The sequence below is a fragment of the Toxorhynchites rutilus genome, chromosome 2 (assembly GCF_029784135.1).
Source record: "Toxorhynchites rutilus septentrionalis strain SRP chromosome 2, ASM2978413v1, whole genome shotgun sequence".
NCBI classification, from domain to species: domain Eukaryota; kingdom Metazoa; phylum Arthropoda; class Insecta; order Diptera; family Culicidae; genus Toxorhynchites; species Toxorhynchites rutilus.
In genome coordinates this window covers 142569884-142594586 of record NC_073745.1, presented here as the reverse complement: position 1 = coordinate 142594586, position 24703 = coordinate 142569884, and the positions used below count along the sequence as shown (strand labels likewise).

Genomic DNA, 24703 nt, shown 5'->3' with positions numbered 1-24703 from the left:
TATAGCTCACGTTGGCCATGCTTCACTGTCAATTTTTCGTAAATTTGGAAAAATGTCGTCGAACGAAAAAGAGCGCCGTGAATTAATCCTGTGCACTCATTTCGAGAATCCGGAGTTGTCACATCGGGACATCGGTAAGATGCTGGGAATCGTCCAATCCACGGTCAGCAGAGTACTAAAACGATACTTCGAGAACCTAACCATCGACCGGAAGGTGAAGAACGGCAAAAATGGATGCTCCGTCAGTGAAAAAGATCACAAGCACGTAGTTAAGCAGTTTAGACGTGATCCGAGAAGTTCGGTCCGGGATGTCGCCAATAAGCTGAATTTGTCATGTTCATTCGTCCAGCGGACCAAGCAGCGGGAGGGCCTGCGTACATACAAGGTTCAGAAGGCTCCTAACCGCGACGAAAGGTAAAACATGGTGGGGAAGACGCGAGCCCGGAAGCTGTACACCGAAATGCTGACGAAGCCGCATTGCCTGGTAATGGACGACGAAACCTACGTCAAAGCGGACTTTCGTCAGCTGCCGGGCCTGTTGTTCTTCTCCGCAGAGGACAAATTCAGCGTTTCGGAGGAGATTCGCAAGCAGGAACTATCCAAGTTTGCCAAAAAGTACATGGTGTGGCAAGCGATCTGCTCTTGCGGAAAGCGGAGCGCCCCCTTCGTGATGACCGGCACGGTAAACGGGCAGGTTTACCTTAAGGAGTGCCTACAGAAGCGCTTACTACCACTATTGAAGCAGCACGAGGGCCCGACCATCTTCTGGCCGGATCTCGCTTCATGCCACTATTCAAAGGACGTGTTGGAGTGGTACGAAGCCAACGGGGTCACCTTCGTGCCAAAGGAAATGAACCCGCACAACGCGCCGGAGCTTCGCCCAATAGAGAAATATTGGGCGATTATGAAGCAGGCCCTCCGGAAGAACCCAAAAGTTGTCAAATCGGAGGCGGACTTCAAGAGAAAATGGATTTCTGTTCAAAAAAAACTACAACCTGACGTTGTACAGAACCTTATGGACGGGGTAAAGAGGAAGGTTCGAGCATACGGGCTTGGGCTCGAAGTATGAATAAAAAGAACATGCCAAAAGCTGTTTAATAGTATTTATTTTACTGTCTAAAATTTTCAAAAGGATCGGTCTACTGGGCGAATTTCTACAGCGTTTTTTCCGTGATGCAATTTGATGTGACACACCCTTTACTGTGGACCTGTGTTTGTAAAATCCCCAAACCGTAGGACTGCTTCTACCAAAGCCTATATTGCTCTGTTCGTCTGCTTCAGTACAAAAGCTGTACACATTGAGCTGGTGGGGGACTTATCCACAGCTTCCTTTCTCTCCGCTCTCCAACGGTTCGTAGCTAGACGAGGCAAGCCCGATAATATTTTTTCGGACAACGCCACAAACTTTGTTGATGCTCGAAATGAACTGCACGATCTTTATCAAATGTTCTCAAACCCTAAAGATACCGATCGTATCGCTACCGCTCTCGCAAATGAAGGGATCCGATGGAATATGATCCCACCGCGCGCCCCCAACTTCGGCGGCTTATGGGAGGCCACGGTGAAGGTGGCAAAAAAACATTTGCTTCGTCAGTTAGGCAGCACCTCTCTACTGTACGAGGACTTGGTCACGATACTGTCGCAAGTAGAAAGTGCGATAAACTCTACCCCATTAACACCATTATCGGAGGATCCTAACGACTTCAAAGCCATCACGCCAGGCCATTTTTTGGTCGGCTCACAACTCCAAGCTCTACCTCACCCAGACATGATGGACGTTCCAGTGAACCGGTTGAGGAACAGATACCAGATTATCCAGCAGAAACAACAGCAGTTTTGGTACCACTAGAAGACTGAGTACCTTAAGGAGCTCCAACGACAGGCCGCAATTGATCTCAAAGTCGGCCAAGTGATGATACTGCAAGACAACCTTTTACCACCAGTGCGCTGGCCACTAATTCGCATCTTGGAGTTGCATCCTGGGCAGGACGGAGTGACTCGTGTGGTTACCGTGCGTACCTCAACTGGTTCGACATTCAAGCTAGCTGTGACGAAACTTTGTCCATTGCCTATGATGAACGAAGAAGAGACGAGCATGCAGATTAATGCAACACCCAACCCGGATGGCATCGGAAATAACAAACAGAAGCTAATGTGAATTTCAAACCCGAAGAAGAAGAACTAGTTGAATTTAACATATTTCGAATATCAGTGAAATGTTTCATTTCAGGTGGCCGGCTATGATTAGTTTAAGATTAGATTTGATTCGCATTTTTAAATAATTTAATCTGTGTAGAATCCAGCTCTTAAACCGACTGCTGAACGCAACGTATCTTGAAAACGCACCACTAGTGTTGCGCAATTGGTCAGTTTTTAGGCAGTTCCTTTTCCTCGATCACTTTTAATTTTGCTTTAATCGTTAGAGTCACTATTAGCTGGTCACCAGTAGCCATAGTTGGAAAGTACATGTGTTATATCGCAATAAAGATTGGATTCTAGATTGGATTTTGGACTACGAGAAATAGTAGCTTACTAAAAGTATACGCGTCGTTGTTTGGTGAATATTTAACCCCGAAAGTTTAAGCTCGTGATTCGACTCCCTGAGAAACACATATCATATCAGCCACAGTAGTTGTAGCAAAGCAGTAGTAATATCAGCAACATCAACAGCAGCAAAAACATGGAAGTAGCAGTAGCAAAAGAGTGTTTCATATCCTGTGACGATGTGAAGTGAAGGACAATATACATGTATGAATTAGTATGGGCTTCGTGTTTTTCTCTACCAATTCATGAAGTAGTAAATGATCAGTTCTTTTCAGAACTCGTTTCCAAAAAACAATCCGCTGTGGACTCTCGAGTTCAAGCGCTCAGAAGCACGTTTTCCTTAGTAAAGAGTGCTCCATCAAACAGAGCATTCGCTCTCGTCCTACCGATTCAGCGCGCACACATTGTTGTTGTTTTTATGCGTTGCCAAATTTAGATAGAAATGGTTACCATTAAGGGGGTGGAAAAATCGGTTTCTTTTCTTCATGTTTCTGGAGTTTTAACATTTAAAAATATAGCTTGTAAGGATTTTTCTCAATTTTCATATCCATTTTAGTGATGTAGATACCAAATCCAGATTCGAATATCATATTTACTTCGTGATGGATCCGATATCTGATTGCCAGGTCGAGCAACATTTTGGGCGCTCGAAAATATGTATCTCTGTCGCGATCGAATCTCCCAGCAGTGGAGCCATGGGAGCAACTCAAAACAAATGACTCTAGTGGTTAAATTATTATTGTTTATTTACTTCCACTTCATGTCATCACTAGAAAAACGACATACAAACGAAATTTGCAACGCTTGTCATAACTCAGTTCACTTTTGTTTTGATGTATTGCGAAATAGTGATGGATTCCAATTGCAAAATCACGAATAGTCCTATATTCTGCGGATGCCTGCTTCACAATAGAAGGTCTCTGTTCGAATGGCTTATCGACAGACAGAACCCGAGCCCCTACACCTCTCCTTCTGCCCTGGTGAAGCGTATCTAAAAGGCTAATCACGCCATCGGCTGGTGGCATTCCTCAGCGATCATCTTCGATCGTGAACTTCGTTGAACACAATCATATTTATCAATCACATACTCGGGACCCAGGCAGGGTCTCCAAATTGTTCTAGCTTCTTTCGCCTCTCTGCAAAAGCCATCGAATTGCTCTGAGATTTAAACAACCTTACGTAATGTGTTATCCCGCCGCATGGCAAATCGTACCTAAAGTGATGGTGTAATGCATAATTACGAATCGTCAACAAAAAATGAGCGCCTGACAGTAGCGACTTGTGATCAGGCGACGAACTCCAGAAGAAATGGCTCATTAAACGGTGCCTGAATGTTAATCGATATTTTTTTCCGATTAGTTTTCCTTGGTTTGTTCGGTCCCTTCCCAGCTGTTTGTCAATTATGCAACACGTGCCTAGGATCGATGGATGAACATAAACGTTCACCGAGACTATTGATCCATCAATAGGAGGTAGCAGCGTTTCAAAACACAATAGCGATCAATCGCTATCGGTGGTCTTTAGTTCAGCTTTAGTCTAATTCCCCGGTCTCGATTTAGGTCAACCACACGAACTGACGGATTGCTGAAAGCGCGACTCATCAAGGCGTTGATTATGGTGGAGCTATACTTTTATTTTTTTGCGTTTTAGAAGCATCGTGGGTGGAGAAATTGTCCGTCGGATGTTGGGAAAAACAGCCGCCGTTCGGCTGACCGTGAGTGGTCATTACAATAATTGAATGGCTCTACTGAAGCCTCCCACCGGGTGCGGTGGATGATTTGAGGAATGCGAACCAGTTATGCGGTCGTCGTAGGATAATAGCGTGTCTGTCTACGAGCGATAAACCGTCACTTTTATGAGTGCGAATTAATTGCGCTCCGCCGGTTGCCTTTTGTGCACGCTGACGAGGTTGATTCAATTGAAAAAATGCAAACGGAGGTTCGCCTCTTCTCCAGACGGGGCTTGGAAACAAACATATCCGGACGTAGGCAATCTACGGCATTCTGAGGACAATCAAATTGTGAGAACGTTGTTGATTTTTTGTTGCTGTCCTAAAGCAGAAGAGTGCAATCCTCAGTCGAGTGATTTATAGAGAAACGGCAGTAGCGTGGTAACTTGAGTGAGACTCGGAATTATGGTAGCTTTATCTCCTAATAGAAACAAGGTGAACAGCGACAATAAATGCGGAAAATACAATGTAAACTTTTCAAGTTAAATTAAATATGAATAGGTAAATTCATGTTACCTTTTCAAACGCGTTGAACTCCGTGTCGACCCCTAGGGACAGACGTTGAGCTTTTCGTTAGAAAAACGTTGATCACTGGAACTAACAATTACAAATAAGGAAATATGATAAAAAATGTTTGTTTTCGGATTTTTACAATATGAGACTACTTTCTAGTCGAATCTCCGACGATTTTCTTTTTATACAATAATTACCTTTGGGATCGGGGACCGACACTGATATTGTGCAAATACTCTTGATGAGCGCTGAATGAGAAGCGTAGCAAGACCGTGGAAACTAGGCAACTAACCTACTCCAACTTCAGAGAACATAATCCTTACATGAGAAATAACACATATTTACCATTGATAAAAAATTAACTATTAAAACAGCTGATAAAATTGGTGGTAATATAGTTTCCACTGCCCGTTAACCCCAAAAACATTGTTTGCCGCCGCCTTGTAAATTAGTTTCATTGCGTCTTTGGTTATACAAAAATAAAAACAATATTTCTACTGCAGCGAAAAAAACCATTTTTTTATAGAAGAAAAATATTACAAAGGAAAGATAGAAAATTTTGAATTTTCCATCAAACAAACTATTTATCATATTAAAAAAACTACATGATCTCACACAGTAGATCCTAAATACTACGCATACAGTAAAACAACTTATCATTTTCTTCTCATTGCATTTTTAACGAATTAAACACGTTGAGTGCCACGCGGTTTTTTATCGACTTTCCCATCAGGCCACGTGCTGATATCGTAGTACGACAATGCGAAGCGCAATACTGGAAAATTATAATTTACTCGATAGAAATTTTTGAACGTATTAGGGCCATCGTTTCTTAACGTAAGAAGGTATTTCTGCTCGAAAGCAGTAAAATTTTTGCGAAAAATTTTTATTTCCGCTTTTATCGTCATATTTTATACTGTCAGGCACCGGTGACTGACACGGTCTGAACGGAAAGCTCGGTGTCAGTCACCCACGTATTTTCTGCCGACGCTCTATAATCACGGTTTTGTAACATAAAAACGTCTCCCAAATTAATATCGTACATTTTTAGCAGCCCCAAAAAAATGGAGTATTGCCTGATATTTTTAGAAGTTTTTAGTTAAGTAAAATATTGAAATAATATTCCAAATGCAGCAAAAAAAATATTTTTGTTGGTGGCAATATAGTTGCCATGGCCTTATAACGGGTTAAATAAGTTTCTAGGGAGTTACAGCCTGATTTCTATACGTTCAGCACATGTAACCTGTTATTGAAATGATGTTTGATACATCGTAGCTCGGGGGTACTTTTAAAACATTTTTGAGGCCATTTCAATGCCATTATTGTTACATAAACTTATTCAGCATTGTTCGAATTTTCTGATTTAGGTCAAATATTTCCCGTTTTGTTCGACAATTGTTGCCATTCCTTATTTAATTTTACCATACGAAGGAAACTCCGATCTAATTGCAGGGTTATATTTTGTTTCTTTCAGTAGATGACTGTAGCGATCGATTTCTTGTAAAGTATCGATAGCAATTTCTGGTTTGTAACATATGTATAGATAACGGATTTATTTATCCCAACCTCCATATACTCTGTTTCATAAGTATGCCACTTATCCCCCTATTTACACGGTACCTGTTTTACACGATTCCGCTTTACACGATATATAAATTAACAAATTTTGAAAAATTAAAAATATATATTTAATTGCATATTCGCATATACAGCCATATCCGTTAACTCAAATTGGGTTTTTTACATACAAATCTTACAAATCTGAGAGGTGTTATGGTGTTATGAGTTATGGAAAGACTAGCTCAATGGTTTCATTCGATATGTCGATAATTGGAATCGGTCCAGTAGATTAAAAGTGAGGGATTTGCGATAAAAGTCATTTAAAAAAAAAATTGAAAAAATTATTTTTCAGACCACCCTAAAATCGCAATGATCACCTCAACGAAAAAATAAAAAAAATACGGGTCTGATATTTTGCTATAATGAGCAAAACTACAAATTTTCATGGAAATTTCAGAACCACTATATCGGTTGGCATCGAATGGCAATTACTTTTTCAATTGCTTCGGTTCGGTGCGCTGCTGTTGGTTCGATCGACATGGTCTTAGGAAGGGTTGGGCATCCACCTCAATACTGTTGAAAACATTGTGGCTCATTTGGCAACACTGATGGCGACAGCCTGGGACTTCTCGTATTGTTTTTTTACATTTACGGAACACAAAGTAGTGCATGTGAAAGCAAGCAGAAATTGCTCATATTTTTGACTACGAGTGCGAATTTATGTATTAGAACTGGTAAGTTATCAATTTGATAGCTTTTTTATGTATAATTTGAAACAATTTTTCAAATTTTATAATGCCAATGACTGAAACCACAATAATTATAATACGAAAAAAGGAAGAAATTTGATTAGAAAAAGTGTAGCAGCTGGGATTTGTAACGGCACATCTTCATAAAAGATGTTATGCTAGAAAATATGGAAAAGGCATTAGTGATCGTAGATCTAAGGGGTGGTTCAAGGGTGGTTCAAAAGATTTGAAATGAGACTTTCTTTACATAACATAAAAAAGAAAGGCGAAAGTACATCTGCCGATCGGAGGTTTTTAATGCTGACGAGTCCGGGTTGTTCAAACGCGTCATAATAAGCGGACGTCATACAAAACGTTTTCTGAAAAAATATCCGTCATTATTTCCGGACATAATTTATCAAAAATGGGTCATAATGAGCGACATGTGACATGTGTGTCAAGGAAGTCATTATATCCGACTTTTTTACAAAGAATTTTGAATGAAACAAAACTTCGTTGTGTAAGTAAATCATAATAACCAGTTGGTCAATATAAACGGAGTAAAAAAAAAAGGCCTTGTAACGCATTTCTATTAATTGATAATGCACCAGGTCATCCTGCTGATTTACAACACGAAGAAAAGAAAGTTGTGTTTACCAAAAATTACAACTTCCTTGATACAGCATTGGGAAATCATGTTCTACAATGTGACAGGAATGTTAAACGAGCTCTTCATTCCAGTGAGATATTAACAGATGCTTAAATCAATATAGGGAGGTCTAAAAAAGGTTTGGTGAAAAATCCACGCAACTGTTAATCAAATATTTTATTACAAAGTCCCCTTAATCTGAGCTCTTCCCGAACTCGTCGACACCAGTATCACATCAGGAATGCTCAAGTGATGAAAGTGGCATCATACCAATCTGAAACAAAAGACTGGTAGTTCGTGAAAGTGATGACAGCGAGCAAACTTGTTACATATTTGGTTTCTTGAATAATATTAGATAGGCAGTTTTTTTTTAAGATGTTTCGCTTTTGTTTTACTTAAATAAATGACTAAATTGAGTACATATAGGGACTTCATTCTGTTATACTGAATATATCCCACGTTATATAAGTAGTTCATTTAGGAAGTTGGCATTTCTTAACTAAGGTAAGCTATCAAAAATATTAACAACACATAACAACAGATACATCGTTGAATAATCCTCTCAATAGCTTATGGACATTGAGGTAAGGCGTGAAGTACGGATTTCCATTGTGCCTTATGAATCCGGCCTCCAGTATAGGCCCCAAATTTTGGATATCTTGCCAAGATTTCAATTCTGGACAATTGGAAAATCAGGAACCTGTCATTAGCAGATACATAAGGAGTATTTATAGAGCATTACTTGTCTGAAGAAAGTGCAAAAAATAATGTAACATCTTGCAGGCTAGGTGGTAAATAATTTATGCGTTCAATAGGGACGATGAATATTGTGTAGAGATAAAACTGGATTGATCGGGTTAATTCCAGTATGTTTTGCGATTTGGATGATCTTATGCGAGGTGGTTTTTTAACGCATAACGCGAGAAATAATCAAGCACATGGAACGAAATTTGCATGTGGAGGATTTAGAGCACAATAAATGTGTCTCTGATGGTTCGACACTCCTCACCTCTGAATAGGAGAGGGAGGTATGTCGAAAATGTATTCCATGTAACGGAGAAACATGTTATTTGCAAATAATTGAAGAATCTTGGACGAGAATTGTGTCTGAAAATAATTTTATAGTGTAATGACAATTTTTGGTAGAAGTAGTAGGAAATTTATATTAGAAGAAAATTGTAAAGGGTATATTAGAAGATCAATCAATGAATAGTTCTGCGATTGAATCCACGAACGTTCGCTTGCTAAAGAAACGTGAATGTTTGAAAGAATTCATATCCACTTTGGGCGTGACCAAGTTTACCTAACAATATATAAATATATCAAATGTATCCTAATACTTCTCTCCAGCATTCTAAATTCCGCGAATTATCTTTCTGATAGATCACTCCGTTAGCTTAGAAAGAAAAGTGAGCAAACAAAAAAACCATAAACCGAGATTACGGTGTATGAACGTTGTATTATTTTTTTGGAATGCGATGATTATTTATTGAAACCTTCATCATCATATACGAAACGGTAATTTTCAATTCAATCAAAAATATCCCTGCTATTAGAGACAGTGCTTGGAAATATCTGTATCACATCAATCTTTTCAGCTGAATTTCCAACCACATTCGATCATTATACCCTTGCATTCCGAACCGGATACCGAAAATGAACTAACGCCGAACCTCACAATCACAGCAAGCCCCTCACAGTTGATTCATCCAGTTTTGTTCATTCTCTTTTTCGTTCTTTTCTGCATTCACGGATTGTGAACAAAACAAAATATCCCTAGTTCTGTCATATATTGATATTAATATACCAGTTCATTCACTATCAGCATCGTTCTCGGACACTGACAAAACGGAGAAATTCGTTGAGGAAAATATCGAAGTCCAGAATGCTCATAATAGTGACAAGAAATTTAATTTGCAAGGTTTCCGTCTCAGTTTAAATGCTTTCACTTTACATAGTGAATATGCAATTCCAATTCCACTTGTCAGAAATGCTTCAAAAGACTCCAATTTGGATGTAAGAAAATACCGTCTTGACTAAAATTTGATGAAAACATTTGATCCTTGACTCAAATTCCGAACACACAATATTGGGCAATGAGAATATTTCGAGCTTCCTTTTGCAAACGGAAACTGTGCTATAAATAGGATTAGCGGATGAAATTGCCAACATCCAGCTTTGGCTGACATGGCTGCATTCGCTACTCGGATCGATTCTGCAGAATGCCTCCTCGCCGTTCAAGCCTATGCAATACTTAGCTGTGAGTGTGCATGCAGATCCTGCTCTTTTGTTGGCATTTCCGCTTGCGCCACCGATTTGCGTTGCCCTTTCGGAGTAACTTCGAAAATAAGCAAGGCACTGACTCAATGAGAAAATCACACACATATCGGGATATTGAAATAAAACAGTCACAACATTCTTGAAAATTCAATGGCAATGAATAAATGTGAATGAATTCTCATGACTCGAGCTTTAAGGAAAGCTCAGATAGCACAGAATGAATATGAATGAACACAGTTGTAAATTTGTTTGCCGTCGAATGAATGACAGCAGCATCGACAATCAAAACAAACGCGTTACACTGATAAAAATATATTTTCAATATTACTTAACCAGCTCAATATTTCCAAGCCCTGGTTAGAGATACTACATGAAAATTCTAGGAATCTAGGAATAACTGGTAGGATTAATTGGATTTGCTATTGATTTGTAAAAAATCATGTTAATATACAGGGTTTTCCATTTCGGGCTTCCGAAAGTATACAGCCCTGCGCTGACAACCGTTTGACATAGCTGTCAACCAAAGCGTAATATCGTTAGTTGAGTGTCTGCCATTTTACTATATGGATCGTTTTAGCAACGCACAACGTGTGAATTTTGTTGAATTATACTATAAAAATGATGAAAAAACGGCAAATGTTTTTCGAGCATTACGGACGGATTTTGGTAGTCATGGACGGCCTACAGAGCACACAATCGCTAATGTAGTGCGTAAATTCGAACAAACTGGATCCGTAGCGGATATTGTGAAACCTGTGCATCATCGTAATGTGCATTCGGCCGAAAATATTGCTGCTGTTGCTGCCAGTGTGGAGGATGACCCGAATGTTTCGATTCCACGGCGTGCTCAGCAATTGGGCTTGTCAAACACATCATTGTGGCGAATTTTGCATTTGGACTTGCACCTACATTCATATAAAGTCCAACTGGTACAAAAATTAGAGCGTGGTGACCATGGAATGCGTCGGGCATACGTCGATTGGGTGAACGAACAACAGCAGCAAAATGCTGAATTTTCGCATCAAATTTTCTTCAGCGATGAGGCACATTTCGAGCTCGGTGGCTATGTGAACACCTAAAATTTCCGTATATGGGGCTCAGAAAATCCACACGTGATTGTTGAGAGGCCATTGCATCCGCCAAAAGTCACTGTTTGGTGCGCATTATGGTCTGGTGGAGTCATCGGACCGTATTTCTTTGAAAATTAGGACGGCGAGACGGTAACTGTGAATGGTGAGCGCTATGGCCGCATGTTAACGGATTTTTTTTGCCACAAATTGAAGATGTGGATACGGGTGGTTTCAGCAGGACGGCGCCACGTGCCACACAACACGACCGAATATGGCCATATTGCGAACGAAATTTGAGGGACGCATAATTTCGCGTTTTGGTGATGCCAATTGGCCGTCCAGATCATGCGATTTCAACCCGTTAGACTTTTTTTGTGGGGTTATGCGAAAGACCGTGTCTATGCCAACTCTCCGCAAACTCTTGAACATTTGAAAGACAACATTCGTGAAGTTATGACCGAGATACCGCCCCATATGTGCCGAAAAGTCATCGAAAATTACCTGTTCCGGATCAAGGTGTGCGAGGAAGTCCTAGGTGGACATTTGAATGATGTTGTATTTCACACATAATGGCATAAACCAAACATTAATTTGAAATAAAAATTTAATCCAAATTCGAATTCTAAGTGTGTTTTATTTCAATTTAATTTCGGAATTTAAGGTTGGAAAACCCTGTACAAAAGCTTTAAAAAACAGAAAATATATATATTTATTTTCTTTCCTCCCGATGTATTTTTTCACTCTACCAGCACACATCAAGGTAAAAATATGAGCGCAAAATATTCCAAAACTAAAAACTTGTTTCTTCGAAATGATCTACGAATCACCTTCATGCGTTTATTTTTCACGAAGTTACACTATGTCAAAAATACATTCAGACGTCGCACTCTACTTCTTAATTTTTTTATAGTGTGTTTACCAAAGTTGAAGAATTCCAACAGATAAAGAGTCGTAGAAACGCGATTATTCTTACGACAACGTCGCTTACTTTTATGTAAATGAAACTGATATTAAATGCTCCAAATCCATATCTTTCTGGATCGTCGTCATATCTTTCGTGACTCGTGACTTTTCGTGACACACTGTTGCACTGATAGCTTTATTTATTAGCTACCACTTACTACAAAGTTCATTCATAACAATAAATTCGATTTAACGCAGTATGTTTGGAATGTGTTCTCAATTTCAATTAAAAACCCAATAAAATTCAAAAATATGTGAACATTTCTACAGTATTACATTGATAAAAGAACATACATTGAAATATTGGGCAGAAATCAATCGATTGAGCCTCCTACAAGAAAACGTTGGCCATAACCAACATTGTTCTCTGCTGAATCAATACCAACACATCAAACCTCCGCAGCGCATTTTGGTTCATTCACTCTGAAAGACGGAAGGTTTTTCATTTGTTTTTGCATTTTCAATTGTGAATGTTTGCAAATATCGATTAATTTAGCAAATATTATTGAAAATCTGTACGATTTTTTGTCCGTAATAACCTTAAGTGATTACGGCCCGTGTGTTCGTGTGTGCAGGAACTGGAGAAAATTATCAGTACGTATACCGAGGATTCTAATGAGATTGCTGGTGTGAATATTCTTCCGCCGGACCGAATAATAGCCATCCAATTCTCAATGCCCTTTTTTCGCATAACTTTGGTACTTGGCAGGTTTTGGAAAATGTTCGATTTTTCGGGAAATGGATAATTAGGAAGAAATGATTCTTAAGCATAGATATTTATCCAATAAAAATAACAGCATATGCTTTCGTTTGAAAGAAAAAAACCTGCCAGTAATACGTTAAAATTACATGAAAAATGAAATGTCAAATCTCCCCTTAGGTGGATTAATTTAAGTTCATACTTAGAGACCTCCATCCTCCTGTGCTTGTTCGTCCCGGAATGTAAAATTGATGCATTTATGAATACCGTATATTTGCTAATTGAAGTGACTTTCAGTTCGCGGTATGTTTGTACTTGCAAATAAAAAGTGCGGGTTTCGGCCAATGTTCGATTTTTCAAAGTCATTTCCCGGAAAATGGAAGATGGTAATAAAATAATTCTTGAACATTGGGGTTTGCAATAAAAGTGTTTGTCAAAACCAGTGATAAAATGTTTGCGCTAGCAAATTCCGTAAATTTTTCAGTCATATAAGAACAGGTCAAACGCGAGAATTTACACACAAAAATGTTACGAGTTAAACATTATTTTTTTCAGGCATCTCCATACAAAAATGCTTTATATTCCAGAAACTATAAAAGATAGAAAGTTGATGTCTTCGATGAAAGTTCATATTTTAATAAGATCTAAAATTTTGCCGGATACACTATATCGTTATCTTAACTTTAAACAAAATTAGGATTAGTTGTAATTTTTTCAAAGAAAACATGAAAAAGTTGTTGTTAGATATACGTTTTTCCCTGTAAAAGTGCCCATCTTCCGATGTATAGACGACTTGTTAGAAATTGTAAGGTCTATTCACATGATTTTTTTGAGAATTAAAAAAAATACGTTTTTGAGAAAAATGAGTTTCTAGTTTTAAAGTATTTTTTTTCAGCGAATTTTTTTTTTATTTTAGTATTTTTTTATGAAAACACTTTCCCACATTTCAGCCTATGATCAAAATTGTGAAAGTATTACAGTTTTTGAGTGATATTTTTTGTAAAAAATTTTTTGGAAAAAACATCTTAGCCCTTTTCAAAAAGTAACTCAAACTCTCTCTTAAATATTAAATAAGTATGCAAATTTGCTTCAAAGACCCATGTGTTTACACCCATAACGTTCCACTGCTATCTGAGATGATGCTGCCAGTCGAGTTGGCGTGAAATTCGTCTTCAGAGAAATTAAGAAAGATAAAAGTTGAGTGTCAAAGAAAAAACTGTAGAGCGATTAGAGAGCTTTGATATGGTTGATAGAAACAATCAAATTTATTGTGACATTTTTGAGATAAAATTAATAAAAGCACCAATAAAAAATACATAACAATAACAAAAATTATTTAAATCCACTAATTTAGATATTCCACAACTACATCCTGTACTGTTTGCTCATCTTTCAAATGGAAGCAATAGAATCGTCTTACGTAGCGTACTTTTAATGTAGAGCCAATTTGGGGCAAACACAGCCCGAAACAAAACAAAAGTTCGATAATTCTGTCATTGTTGAAATTCAACCGTATGCATAGATAATTTTTTCTCCATCAAAAATGATCTACTATCATCTCCTGAGAGATTCTTGATAAATTTATTTTTATTCGCGTGAAAAAAGTGTGTTCTGACTTTAAGGAGATGAATCATAAATTAAATTCTTTTTTTATATTCATAAATCGAATATTATATGTATAAAAAAAAATTAAGAAAATCACATCTCTGATTTTTGAATATCTCATGTTAAAAATCCTCAGATTTCAAAAAAAAAATATTAAAAAATATATATTATATTGGTTCCGAAACCATGTGAACTATAAAAAAACAAACACAATCAATAATTACGACAACAAAATCACACTTCTGGAACAAGACCACAGATCGTGAAGTTTTCTTTTTTTTTTTTGGTCACATATTTTCATTATATAATTCAATTCCTGAATACAGTATAGATAGAATATTTTCGTTATTGTTCGAACGTTTTACACGATGGGTCTTTGTTTCACAATTTATCGACTCCATGTATGTAACCTACCGCAACGAACGCATCATTTCCATATAATAACGATGTATTCGAACGACTGCACTCTCGTTTATATTCGCCATATGATCGATCGATCAGCCAAGCCTTCCGCACCTCCAGAACTTGTGTGTATCGTTGTGCCGGCTTGTCGAAACACTGACTAACCCAGTTCCAAGTCAAGTTCAACCAACCGACGTCATCGTCATCATCATCTTCTTGCATAAAAGATCACTCCAACGCCACCGAAGTTCGACGATCGTTAGAGGCGCATCTTCCACTCTCCAACATCTCTCGATGATTGTGGAAATCCTCTCATCATCCGGTCTGAAAGCTGCCGCGCTCTCAAAACCCATCGGGTGAGAATCACCACCCCCTCGTGAGCTTAAATTCTCTGAGCATCGCAACACGCGCAACTTTGTATCGTTGTCTCGCCTTTCACACCACCAGCACCCTGGAATAGCATCGGCGGGTGGCCGTTTCGCAGCATAATAACAATTTTTCGCTACACACGTTCGTTGAACACATGCAAATGCATGAGAGAGAGAGAGACCCAGTCGTTACTAAGTCCTTTATTTTGATGTTCACCGATGCCACAAAAACGAGCGTTTTTTCTACTCAAATTGGTCGACGTTTTTAGCCCACATTAGTTGAGCAGCGCGGGAGATTTGAGAGTAAAGAGGATCTTCAACATCATCATCAACAACAACCTCGGTCGTCGGTTTGTGGACGGGAAAATCTCGAGATGTGTACGAAACTCCTCACTTTGATTTACAGTTAATAAAAAGGAAGCTCACCTGGCTGCGGTACGACAGTTGATTTCGGTGTTTTGGAAGTGAAACAACAATTACTCGCACTAAGAAAGAAGTATCAGGTGCACAACGTGGGAGGATCAAGTGCTGCTGGTGCCTCAATCATTCGTTAAGAAGATTTGTTTCTGCTCTTGGATTGTGGACTTTTGAGCGGATTACGCAAAGTGATTTAAGTTTGTTGTGAATAGTTTCCGGAGTTTGAAAGCTGTAAAAATGATGAAATTTTTGGTGAGTAGTGATACTGTTTTGATGTAATGGTTGGAGATTGTGGTTTGAAAGTGAATTTGAATTAGTATGTTGGTGATTTTTATATTCGGGTGTCGAAAACTGTGATAATTAAACCTGTGAATAATTTTGACATATCTTGATTTCGCATTTCGCATTCGATTAAAATGTTCCCGGAAGTATTTCAGAAAAATCAAAATGCGAGTGCAAGTTTGATCGCTAATATTTTAACGACCATTTGAAAATGGACTTAGACGCACTTATGCTTAATCTAATTTTCGAATCATTTCTCTAATTTCGATATCGGCTACTCTACTTGATTCGAAAAAAGTGTCCCACTCAATGACCAATCGATCGGATCGAACATAAAGAAGCCGCAAGGAAACATGTGAAGTGAATTCAATGGCTTTTTGTTTTGTAACCATCAGTCTGAAAGTGAGTTGTTCAAGTTGTTCAACTAGTTCCCTAGTTCCCGGATGATGAGAAGATTTCCACAGCTCTAAACGCATGCATAGCACATGATGATAACTGTGGGAATGCTTTCAAAAATGTATTAATGCAGATTTTAGAGAGAAAATAACAATTTCATACAATAGGTTTATATCTTATGCAACATTACACGTATTTTCATGCCTTCGGTTGTTCCAATGCAATTCAAACAAGCACGAATGCTGAACTGCTCGATCAAGTAGATTAGTATTTTAGAATTTACACGTTTCAATCTATGCAATAATTGAATTCTTTTATAGGCACTTTGATACGAAACATTCAAATCCAAGAGGAATGTTGTATATTGATGGAAATATATCTTTTTAAAAATTTCATCTAGATACAGAAACCATCTGGCTAGGGGAAAGTAATGGCTATGATAAAAGAAGTTCTATTTTTAAGTAGAAAAGTCTACTTTTGTTAAATCTGTAAATAACTTACTAGTAGAACCGACACGGTAGCACTCAACATTACAGTGTAGATTATTGAATCATGATTAAAGGATAGGATAGAGCAAATATTGTTGTTAAATGAGGAGGTATTTAAAAAGGGTCATTTTTTTGGAAAATAATAAAATGAAAAGTACTTGTATAAATTGAATGTACTCATCGACAAAGATGTTGGGGATAGACATTTGAATCTCTAACAAATTTGTGACTACATTCTGTTTAGATGAGTAATTTTCAATTCGAAATTTTCTGAACAAAAGATTGAAAACCAAAACCAAAAATACAATCCAGTTTCGCACGCAAATGAGTGATAGTTGGCAGCACAATCTTAAATTGCGGGGATACGGAATGGGTTTAAAGACATTGGTCATTTAAGCAACTTCGTATACTTGCAATCTCTAAAAATAATTAGATTACTTTTTGAAAACGGCCAAATGTTTTTTCCGTAATTTTTAACAAAATTTTCTAGCTCAAAAACCATAATATATACAATTCTGGCTAAAGAATGCAATGTAGAAAATTGTTGAAATTTTCATAAAAAACAATCCAAAACAAAAAAGTTTTTTCCAAAAATATATATAAATTCTCAAAAAATAAATGAATGAATAGCCCATACTATAGCCAACAAATCATCCATACATCCGAAGATGGGTATTTTTACAAGGAAAAGGTTTTTCCAGCAACAACTTTTTTTATGTTTTCTTGAAAAAATACAATTAATCTTAATTTTGTTCAAAGTTAAGATAAATTCTCGCGTTTGACATGTTTCTAAACAGAAAAAAGTTTCCAGGACATATCAATCTGGATAATAAACAGACGAAAATTTTGCGCGTGAAACATTAGCAGTCAAATTTCAAAGAAAACATTAAGAAGTTGTTGCCAGAAAAAGCTTTCCTTGTAGCAGTGCCCTTCTTCCGAAGTATGGATGACTTGTTGGTAGTTGTATGGGCTACTCATGCATGCATCTTTTATTCAAAAAAAACATGTTTTTGAGAAAAGTTAGTTTTCAGTTTCAAAATATTTTTTTCATTGAAATTAAAAAAAAATATTTTTAATGAAAACTTTTGTGGGATTTATAGTTTTTGAGCTAAAATGTTTAAAAAAAATTTATTTAAGTTTTCTTAAAAGTTTCTGACTCAGAAACTATAAGACCTAAAACATTTTTGATCAACGAATGAAATGTAGGAAATTGTTTGAGTTTCCATTAAAATAATATAAAACGATAAAAAAAAACATTCAAACAATTATTTTGAAAATAAAAATTCAATTAACTCAAAAACATGTTTATTAAAAATTCTGATAACAATATATGAATAGCCCATACAATTGTCCAATTATTCGTGTCACATTGCAGGTTCTGTCCAATTAAGGGCGAATCCCTGTACTAACATTTTCTACTTGTAACATTTTCGTGTGTAAATTATCACGATTGACGTGTTCTGCATACATTTTTTCTATTTAGAAACATGTCAGGAATCAAACGCGAGAATTTACACACAACAATGTTACGAGTAAAGGCTTATTTTTTCAGGAGTCGCCATTTTAAAATACCATATATTCCAGAAACTAGAAAAGATAGAAAGTTCGCGTCTTCGACAAAAAGCCATATTTCAATAAGTTCTAAAATTTTGTAGAATGTACTATATCTCTATCTCGACTTTGAACAAAATTAGGATCAATTGTTTCAAAGCAAACAAAGTTTTTTCAAAGAAAACATGAAAAAGTTGTTGTCAGAATAACTTTTCCCCTGTAATAATGCCCATCTTCGGATGTATGGATGACTTGTTGGATATTATATGGGCTATTCGTATATTTTGTTTTGAGAATTTAAAAAGTTAAAAAATCGGAAAATTTCATTTTTTTAAATATTTTTTTGTATTTTTCGGTTTTTCAAATGAAATTATTAACAATTTCCAGCATTTCATTCTTTCACCGAAATGTTGAACACTATTGAGGAACCAGTATCCGAAGAGCTACCACGCTCTCTGCCAGCATTCATGTACTACGTTTTGATAGAGTTAATGATGGGCCCCACTTCCTTCTCAAAAATCCCATAGGCCTCCACTACTCCTCTATGGTTGACACCGATGATGTCGATGTCGTCCGCGAAACCTACGAGCATGTGAAACTTCGTGATAATGGTACCACTTTTTTTTGTCATCTTGATGGCACCACTCCTTTGCACGCCTCCTTCCCATATTAAACCTTTCAAAGCTATGTGAAACATCAGGTTCAAGAATTCGTCACCTTCCTATAGACCGCCCAACGTCGCAAACGAGTCCGATATTTCGCCCGATATTTCCCGACTTTTGATGTGAACCCGTCAGGGTAATAATCAGCTTAACACGTTCGTCGTCCAGCGCGATCCGGTTGAGTTTCTTGCGGATTCCAACTTGCGGATAAATTATTAAATGAAGATCGAACTTTGTTTGTAGACAACTTTTACTTGATCTAGCAATGTTTTTTTTTTTAATTTGAAGATGATCTGGCAACAGTAACACATGTCAATATTATATCATATGAGTTTCGTAACAAAATGTAAAACAAACCATCCGAAATACAAAAAAAATATGACTTTATGACTGTTCTATATATCCGAAGGCAATTCTTCCTCGGTACATGTCCTCAATATGATCCGATGAATTGCTTTGTGGTTTTTTCAACTCTCTACAAGCTTTTTCCACCTCATCCAATGTCGATGAACCCACATCTTGTCCATCGTCTTCAATTTTCATCCTGTTCTCGTAGTACTTTTCTTGCCATTTAATTCCACCTCGAAATGATGTTTCAAAGGCCGGCCCACCGGCGTCTAATCGGTAATCAGGTTCCCCTCCCTATCGTTGCACAATGACAGGGACTGGCACGGTCCGCTTTCTCATCTCGATCCCCCTTTTCGTGCCTGAAGAAGCAATCCACCTCCGCCACCACAACAGCGCAATCGCAGTGCTCACGTTTCTTACGACAACTCTTCTCGGCAGCTCTTACTTCTCCCTCCTTAATATATCGTGTCTTTTTTGCTGCTGGCAACATGCACCTCTGGCCAGGTTCATATCATTCGTCACACTCTGGAACTTCTCATCAAACCTGATTGATACGTGTGGTAGCTGCAGTCGTGTCCATCACTTCTCGTACTGTAGAACTGATCATGTCGTGGATGTGCTGCCACTGTTCGTTCAGGTTTGCTCCAACAGGAGTACTACTCAGCAACTCCTTCGGTTGATAATGCTGTGTGTTCAATTCTATTTTCCCCGACGATCACGACTTAGATCCGATGGACCCGAATCTTACATACAACGAGATATTGATCCGAGTCGACATTTGGCACTCTGAAGGTCCTCACATCGATGACGTTTGAAAAGTGCCGACTGTCAATCAGAACAAGGTCGATCTGAGAACAGGCCTCACATTCACCTTCCACATCTTATTCGCCTGAAGGCCCAAGCATGCTGGCTCTACTAGAGTCCTCACACTCCAAGTAGCGCGTCTCCGATCGTTGTCCCTTCTCGTTCACTTAGGTCCATACCGATTATTCCACTCCGATTTTTACTCTAGATTTCTCGTAGAAATTTTATATTTCGGCACGATGCCTCACTAGGGCCGCTGTTTTCTTAGCCTCGCGACGGTGCTGCCTTCTTAGGTGTATTTGCCGAGACATTACATTTTATAGGTCAGCAACCCGTTCCGGATCAGACGCTGCTTCAATCCATCCCTAACACGGAGAACGGACGCGTGCAGTTCCCCTTCTTGGTCTGCTTACGACCAAAGATTGGGCGGGGTTCAAACCAGATCTTGACTAAGGTTTCTCGTACCCCCGTTTATACCACAGAGTAGCTGAGATAGGAGTTGTTAAACAGAATTGAATGAACGTAGTGTCAGATCTGAAATTTTCTCACGTCGATTGTCCCCAACTTTTATAACTAGTTCATTTAAATATTGAACGGTGGAGTTACCTCATAGCTATCTCCTGATAACGTTTTCTCGCACAAACTACGGCTACAATGAACCGATGTCAAGCATGTGTCGTGAGTTCAACTGTTGTAGCTCCGTATTCGATTTTAGTTTATCCCGCACTTCACTAAGAAAATGTTTTACCTCCGCACTCACGAAATCTATTGCTGGTAATTAATTGCAATTACTTTTGTATAACTGTACTGGCCAATAAATTAGGGTTCAAGCGAACATGTTCGGAGGATACCAAAACCTAAGTAAATACAAAAATATGCAATCTTTTTTACAGTATTACTTTGATAATAGAGGCGAATGAACTGCAAGGTTTAAATCCTATTAAAAACAAGGAATCGAAGAATACTTCGATAAAAGAACAGATATTTTGATTAGAACAAAAACCATTCGATTGAACCTCTTACAGGAAAAAATGCAGGCCAGTGTTCTATTTTTTGAAAGTCATTTCCCGGAAAACAGACAATTGGAAAAAATAATTCCAGAATATGAAATCCAAATATTCGCCAATAATCAAAATTACACAAATGGCTTTATCAACAAAAAAACAAATATAGCCCATGCTAGGGGTAATAGTTTACTCACCGTATGTATTAACAATATTATTCACTTTAGCCGACGATTTCTTTACATTGAAAACGAAACGAAAGGCCGAACATCTCAAAACGGTTTATTATTTCCAGCGCTGAAGCAGAAAATCTCCCCAAAATTTTCCCGATAATGGCTGATCTTTAGACAAGTAATAAAACAGTTCAACTGTAGACTGAATGTGTCGCTAGAGATTGTGTAACATTTACCCAAGAAAAAAGTATTCGAAAGACAGTTACTCGAAAAAAAAATCTTTTTCTATAAACTGATCAACGAAAAGGCTTGCGCATCATTCTTAAGTGTTTCAAATGAATCTGTTTTATTATCATGATATATTTGTTTTATGCAGTAGTAGTACTTCGGATAAAAGTGTTTCGAGTGAATGGTATTAAGGTAAATGTTACACAACCGTCGGAATATATGATATTAGTACTTAAAAATAATCATGAAACCGAAGAAAGAAATCATAAAAATGGCGGAGGAAGTGAAGTTCATTCAATCTGGGTTTCGTAAATGTAATTGGGTTTCGATTTTTTTGTCAAAAATTTAGAAATTTGAAAATACGATAACGTTTAATTATGTGAAAATGGAATTGGAAGACGGTTGTTTTGACTAATTTTTACGATTTATGTATTCGTACCAACATTTTTATATTTCATTATTACTCTGAATGGTATGGAGTGAAGTTACTCTTGTCTCTGGTTTTCTCAAGAGCTGACTTCTTGTCTTCTTGAATGGCGTTAACGTTCCCTGTGGAAGTTTTGCCGTCTCAACGTATGCATTAACTAGCGTCATTCATTAATACTTAGTTGAGATTTCTCAAGCCAAATAACACGCCTTGAATGTATTCCGAGGGGCAAGCTCTAGAATACGCGTGACCACAATGCAAGTCGAAGGATATTTCTTTGACGAATAATCCCCCGGCCAGAACGGGAATCGAACCCGATCACCCGGCATGGTAGTGTGAGACGCTAACCACTCGGCCATGGGTACAGAGCTGACTGTCAACTCTGAAAAATTTAATTCATCCTATGTTGATTCGAATTACATCGCTGGTTATTATGTGATTTATGTTGTTTATTTTAAATTTCATACTATGATACAATATCGTTATTGTATCATACTCTCAACTGATTTGTTTGAAAAATAAAAATATTGTTCATTTCTACACCATAGGTCAGTTCTAAAATACATGTCATAAACATTTTTCACGAGCATCGAAACCCAAAATCAGTGAAACAATACCTTTCTGAATCTCCAAGCTAGGTTTCCATGGCAGACAATAAACTCATCAGTCACACAGTCATCTGCACTCCCGCAGCACTCATCTCACATTCGATAGAAATGCGTTCACTTCGGATGTTGTAATCCGACCTCTCACCCTCCATTAGTCATGAACGAAACAATTGTCTCCAGCCCTGCACTAATTCGAAAAGGTAATTCCCAACATAGCGCGAACAGCGTGAAACGAGCAGTAATAAAGATGCTGTAAGAGCGGCTAGTTATCCGCCCGACGTAAATAGCCAATTAGCACCCCAAATTTGGATAAGATAGCGAAACCCAGCGGAGAACCACATTAACAGTAGCAACGCTATAGAGTGTATAAAACGGACGTTCGATCCCAAATTGGGTGGCATGTGAAAATTAGCCCCCATAAAAGGCTTTCAATGCTTCTCGATTGTCACTCAGCTGCTGTGGGCTATGCAATGTCGGATGCCGAATTTCATTCTAATATTTCAAGCTTTCACTAATCATCAGCATTTCCGATGGAAGTTTACTCGCTGGAAGTGTGCGTGCCTGTACCATGCAAACATTCAGCTGAGTGTATTTCATATCTGCGGCTGAGCTTGAAGTGATCGTAACCATAGGAATTAAGCAAAATGCCAAGTATTGATGTAATTTATCCACGCCATACTATTTGCCAGGCACGCTGTTGACATTTGACTGTTGGGTTGTTTAGTTCCGAGTTTTTTTTTCTGCACATCGACCGAAAGTTGAATTGCTTGCTTGCTTCGAGCCGTTTGGTGGGGATTGCAACTTGGCTGCCCCTAGAAAACCGTTCCAAAGATTGTCGGCAGGTTTGTCTCCAGCAAGCACAGGTTGTTGGCTTCATGGAACGAAGATAGCCCGAAAGAAAGGAGGCCGGGTGTCTCGGGTAGTAATGAAATTCTCTCCCTCATTCAAGGTTATTTGCAAGAAGTTTGATTTACTGCAACTGCATGAAAAGTTGTTCATTGTCTGAATACATCATAATACGAATATTCTTCTTCGAAAAGTTCGAATAGACCCTTTGACTATTCTTTGTGATTCTTTCCAATGAATGATAAAATACGATGGGACTCATTCCCGTATCCACTTACACTTACGTTCCCACCACGCTTACATCTCACTACACTTTTTTGCACCTATTCTCGTTTCCACCGATCGTAAAGTGTTGATATGAACTCCATGTAGAAAGTGGAGTGGAAACCAGAATGGCCCTATGTTCATTTCCAATGTAGTTGCCAAAAGAAACGTCAGTTGTATTTTGTTTTGTTCATCCTCGAGTAGTGAACGAGTTGTGTCGAAAAAGGAATATGATCGGCGATTACGATGAGCACGAGGAATCGTTCTGTTTATACAAACGAGAACGTGAAGTGTAAACCAGAATAACCTCGATAGATGAACTCGGTGTATTCATAATGAATTCTACCAAATGTTTACAGTTGCGTGTAATCCGGAATAAGGTTGTACTTATTCCACATTGTTTTCACGTGTAGTGTATTCGAGAATATGGTCCGATATAAAACACAAGTGAACATCAAGCTGGGGAAAAAAGGGTTCCATTCATTTCTCGGTAGATGACTGTAATGATCGATATCTGGTATAGTGTCGATCAAACAATTTCAAGTTTGTGCTCGTTGTAAAGGTGACATTTCACACTTAAAAAAATCTTTTGCACTTTTTTGTTTGTTCAACTCAGTTGTGGGTTTCAATGTCAACAAAAAGAAAATACGGTATATTTTTCATTTTTCTTTGATAAAGGCAAAAATGCAAGCCAGGCCATTTTTTTATTTTATTTTATTGACATAGTTGTCACCCTTCTTGACTAGGCGATCCTAGTCATCCTAGTCAGAACCTCCACCTACCGCCGGGCTTCTTAATGCCAAAGGTGGAATCAGGGCCCGAAATCTTCGAAGGTGAAAAATTCGACCGAAGGTGAAAAGACCGACTCTACTCTCAGTAGCTTCGTTTCGACTAGAATTCACGCTTAACTTTTCAATATGACCTATCTGTTTTGATCGATTCTCTTTACTGACTTTCTCTTTCAATCACCTCGGCCTGGCATACAGATTTTGCGCCAGTTTTACCACATAGTTTGAGAAACGAGGATTCCTTCTACACTCCTGATCATCGAACAGATTAGGGACTACTTTTCCCGCTGAGTTATTAGCGATAGA

The 24703-nt window shown here is 38.0% G+C and overlaps 2 protein-coding genes across 2 annotated transcripts in view; both read left to right on the top strand.

Annotated features, from left to right (window-relative positions):
* The first annotated feature begins 1444 nt into the window (after positions 1-1444).
* LOC129766190 (uncharacterized) lies at positions 1445-1849 on the top strand. The gene has a single exon (XM_055766700.1). It carries the CDS (start codon positions 1445-1447, stop codon positions 1847-1849), a length of 405 nt encoding a protein of 134 aa, XP_055622675.1.
* Positions 1850-15537: 13688 nt separating this feature from the next.
* The window catches only part of LOC129767455 (pro-resilin), a 43504-nt gene continuing 34338 nt past the window's right edge, over positions 15538-24703 (top strand). Inside the window, exon 1 of the mRNA XM_055768377.1 lies at positions 15538-15780. Within this exon, the coding sequence (XP_055624352.1) occupies positions 15766-15780 (15 nt within the window). The 5' untranslated portion in view covers positions 15538-15765. The remainder of the gene's footprint in view (positions 15781-24703) is intronic.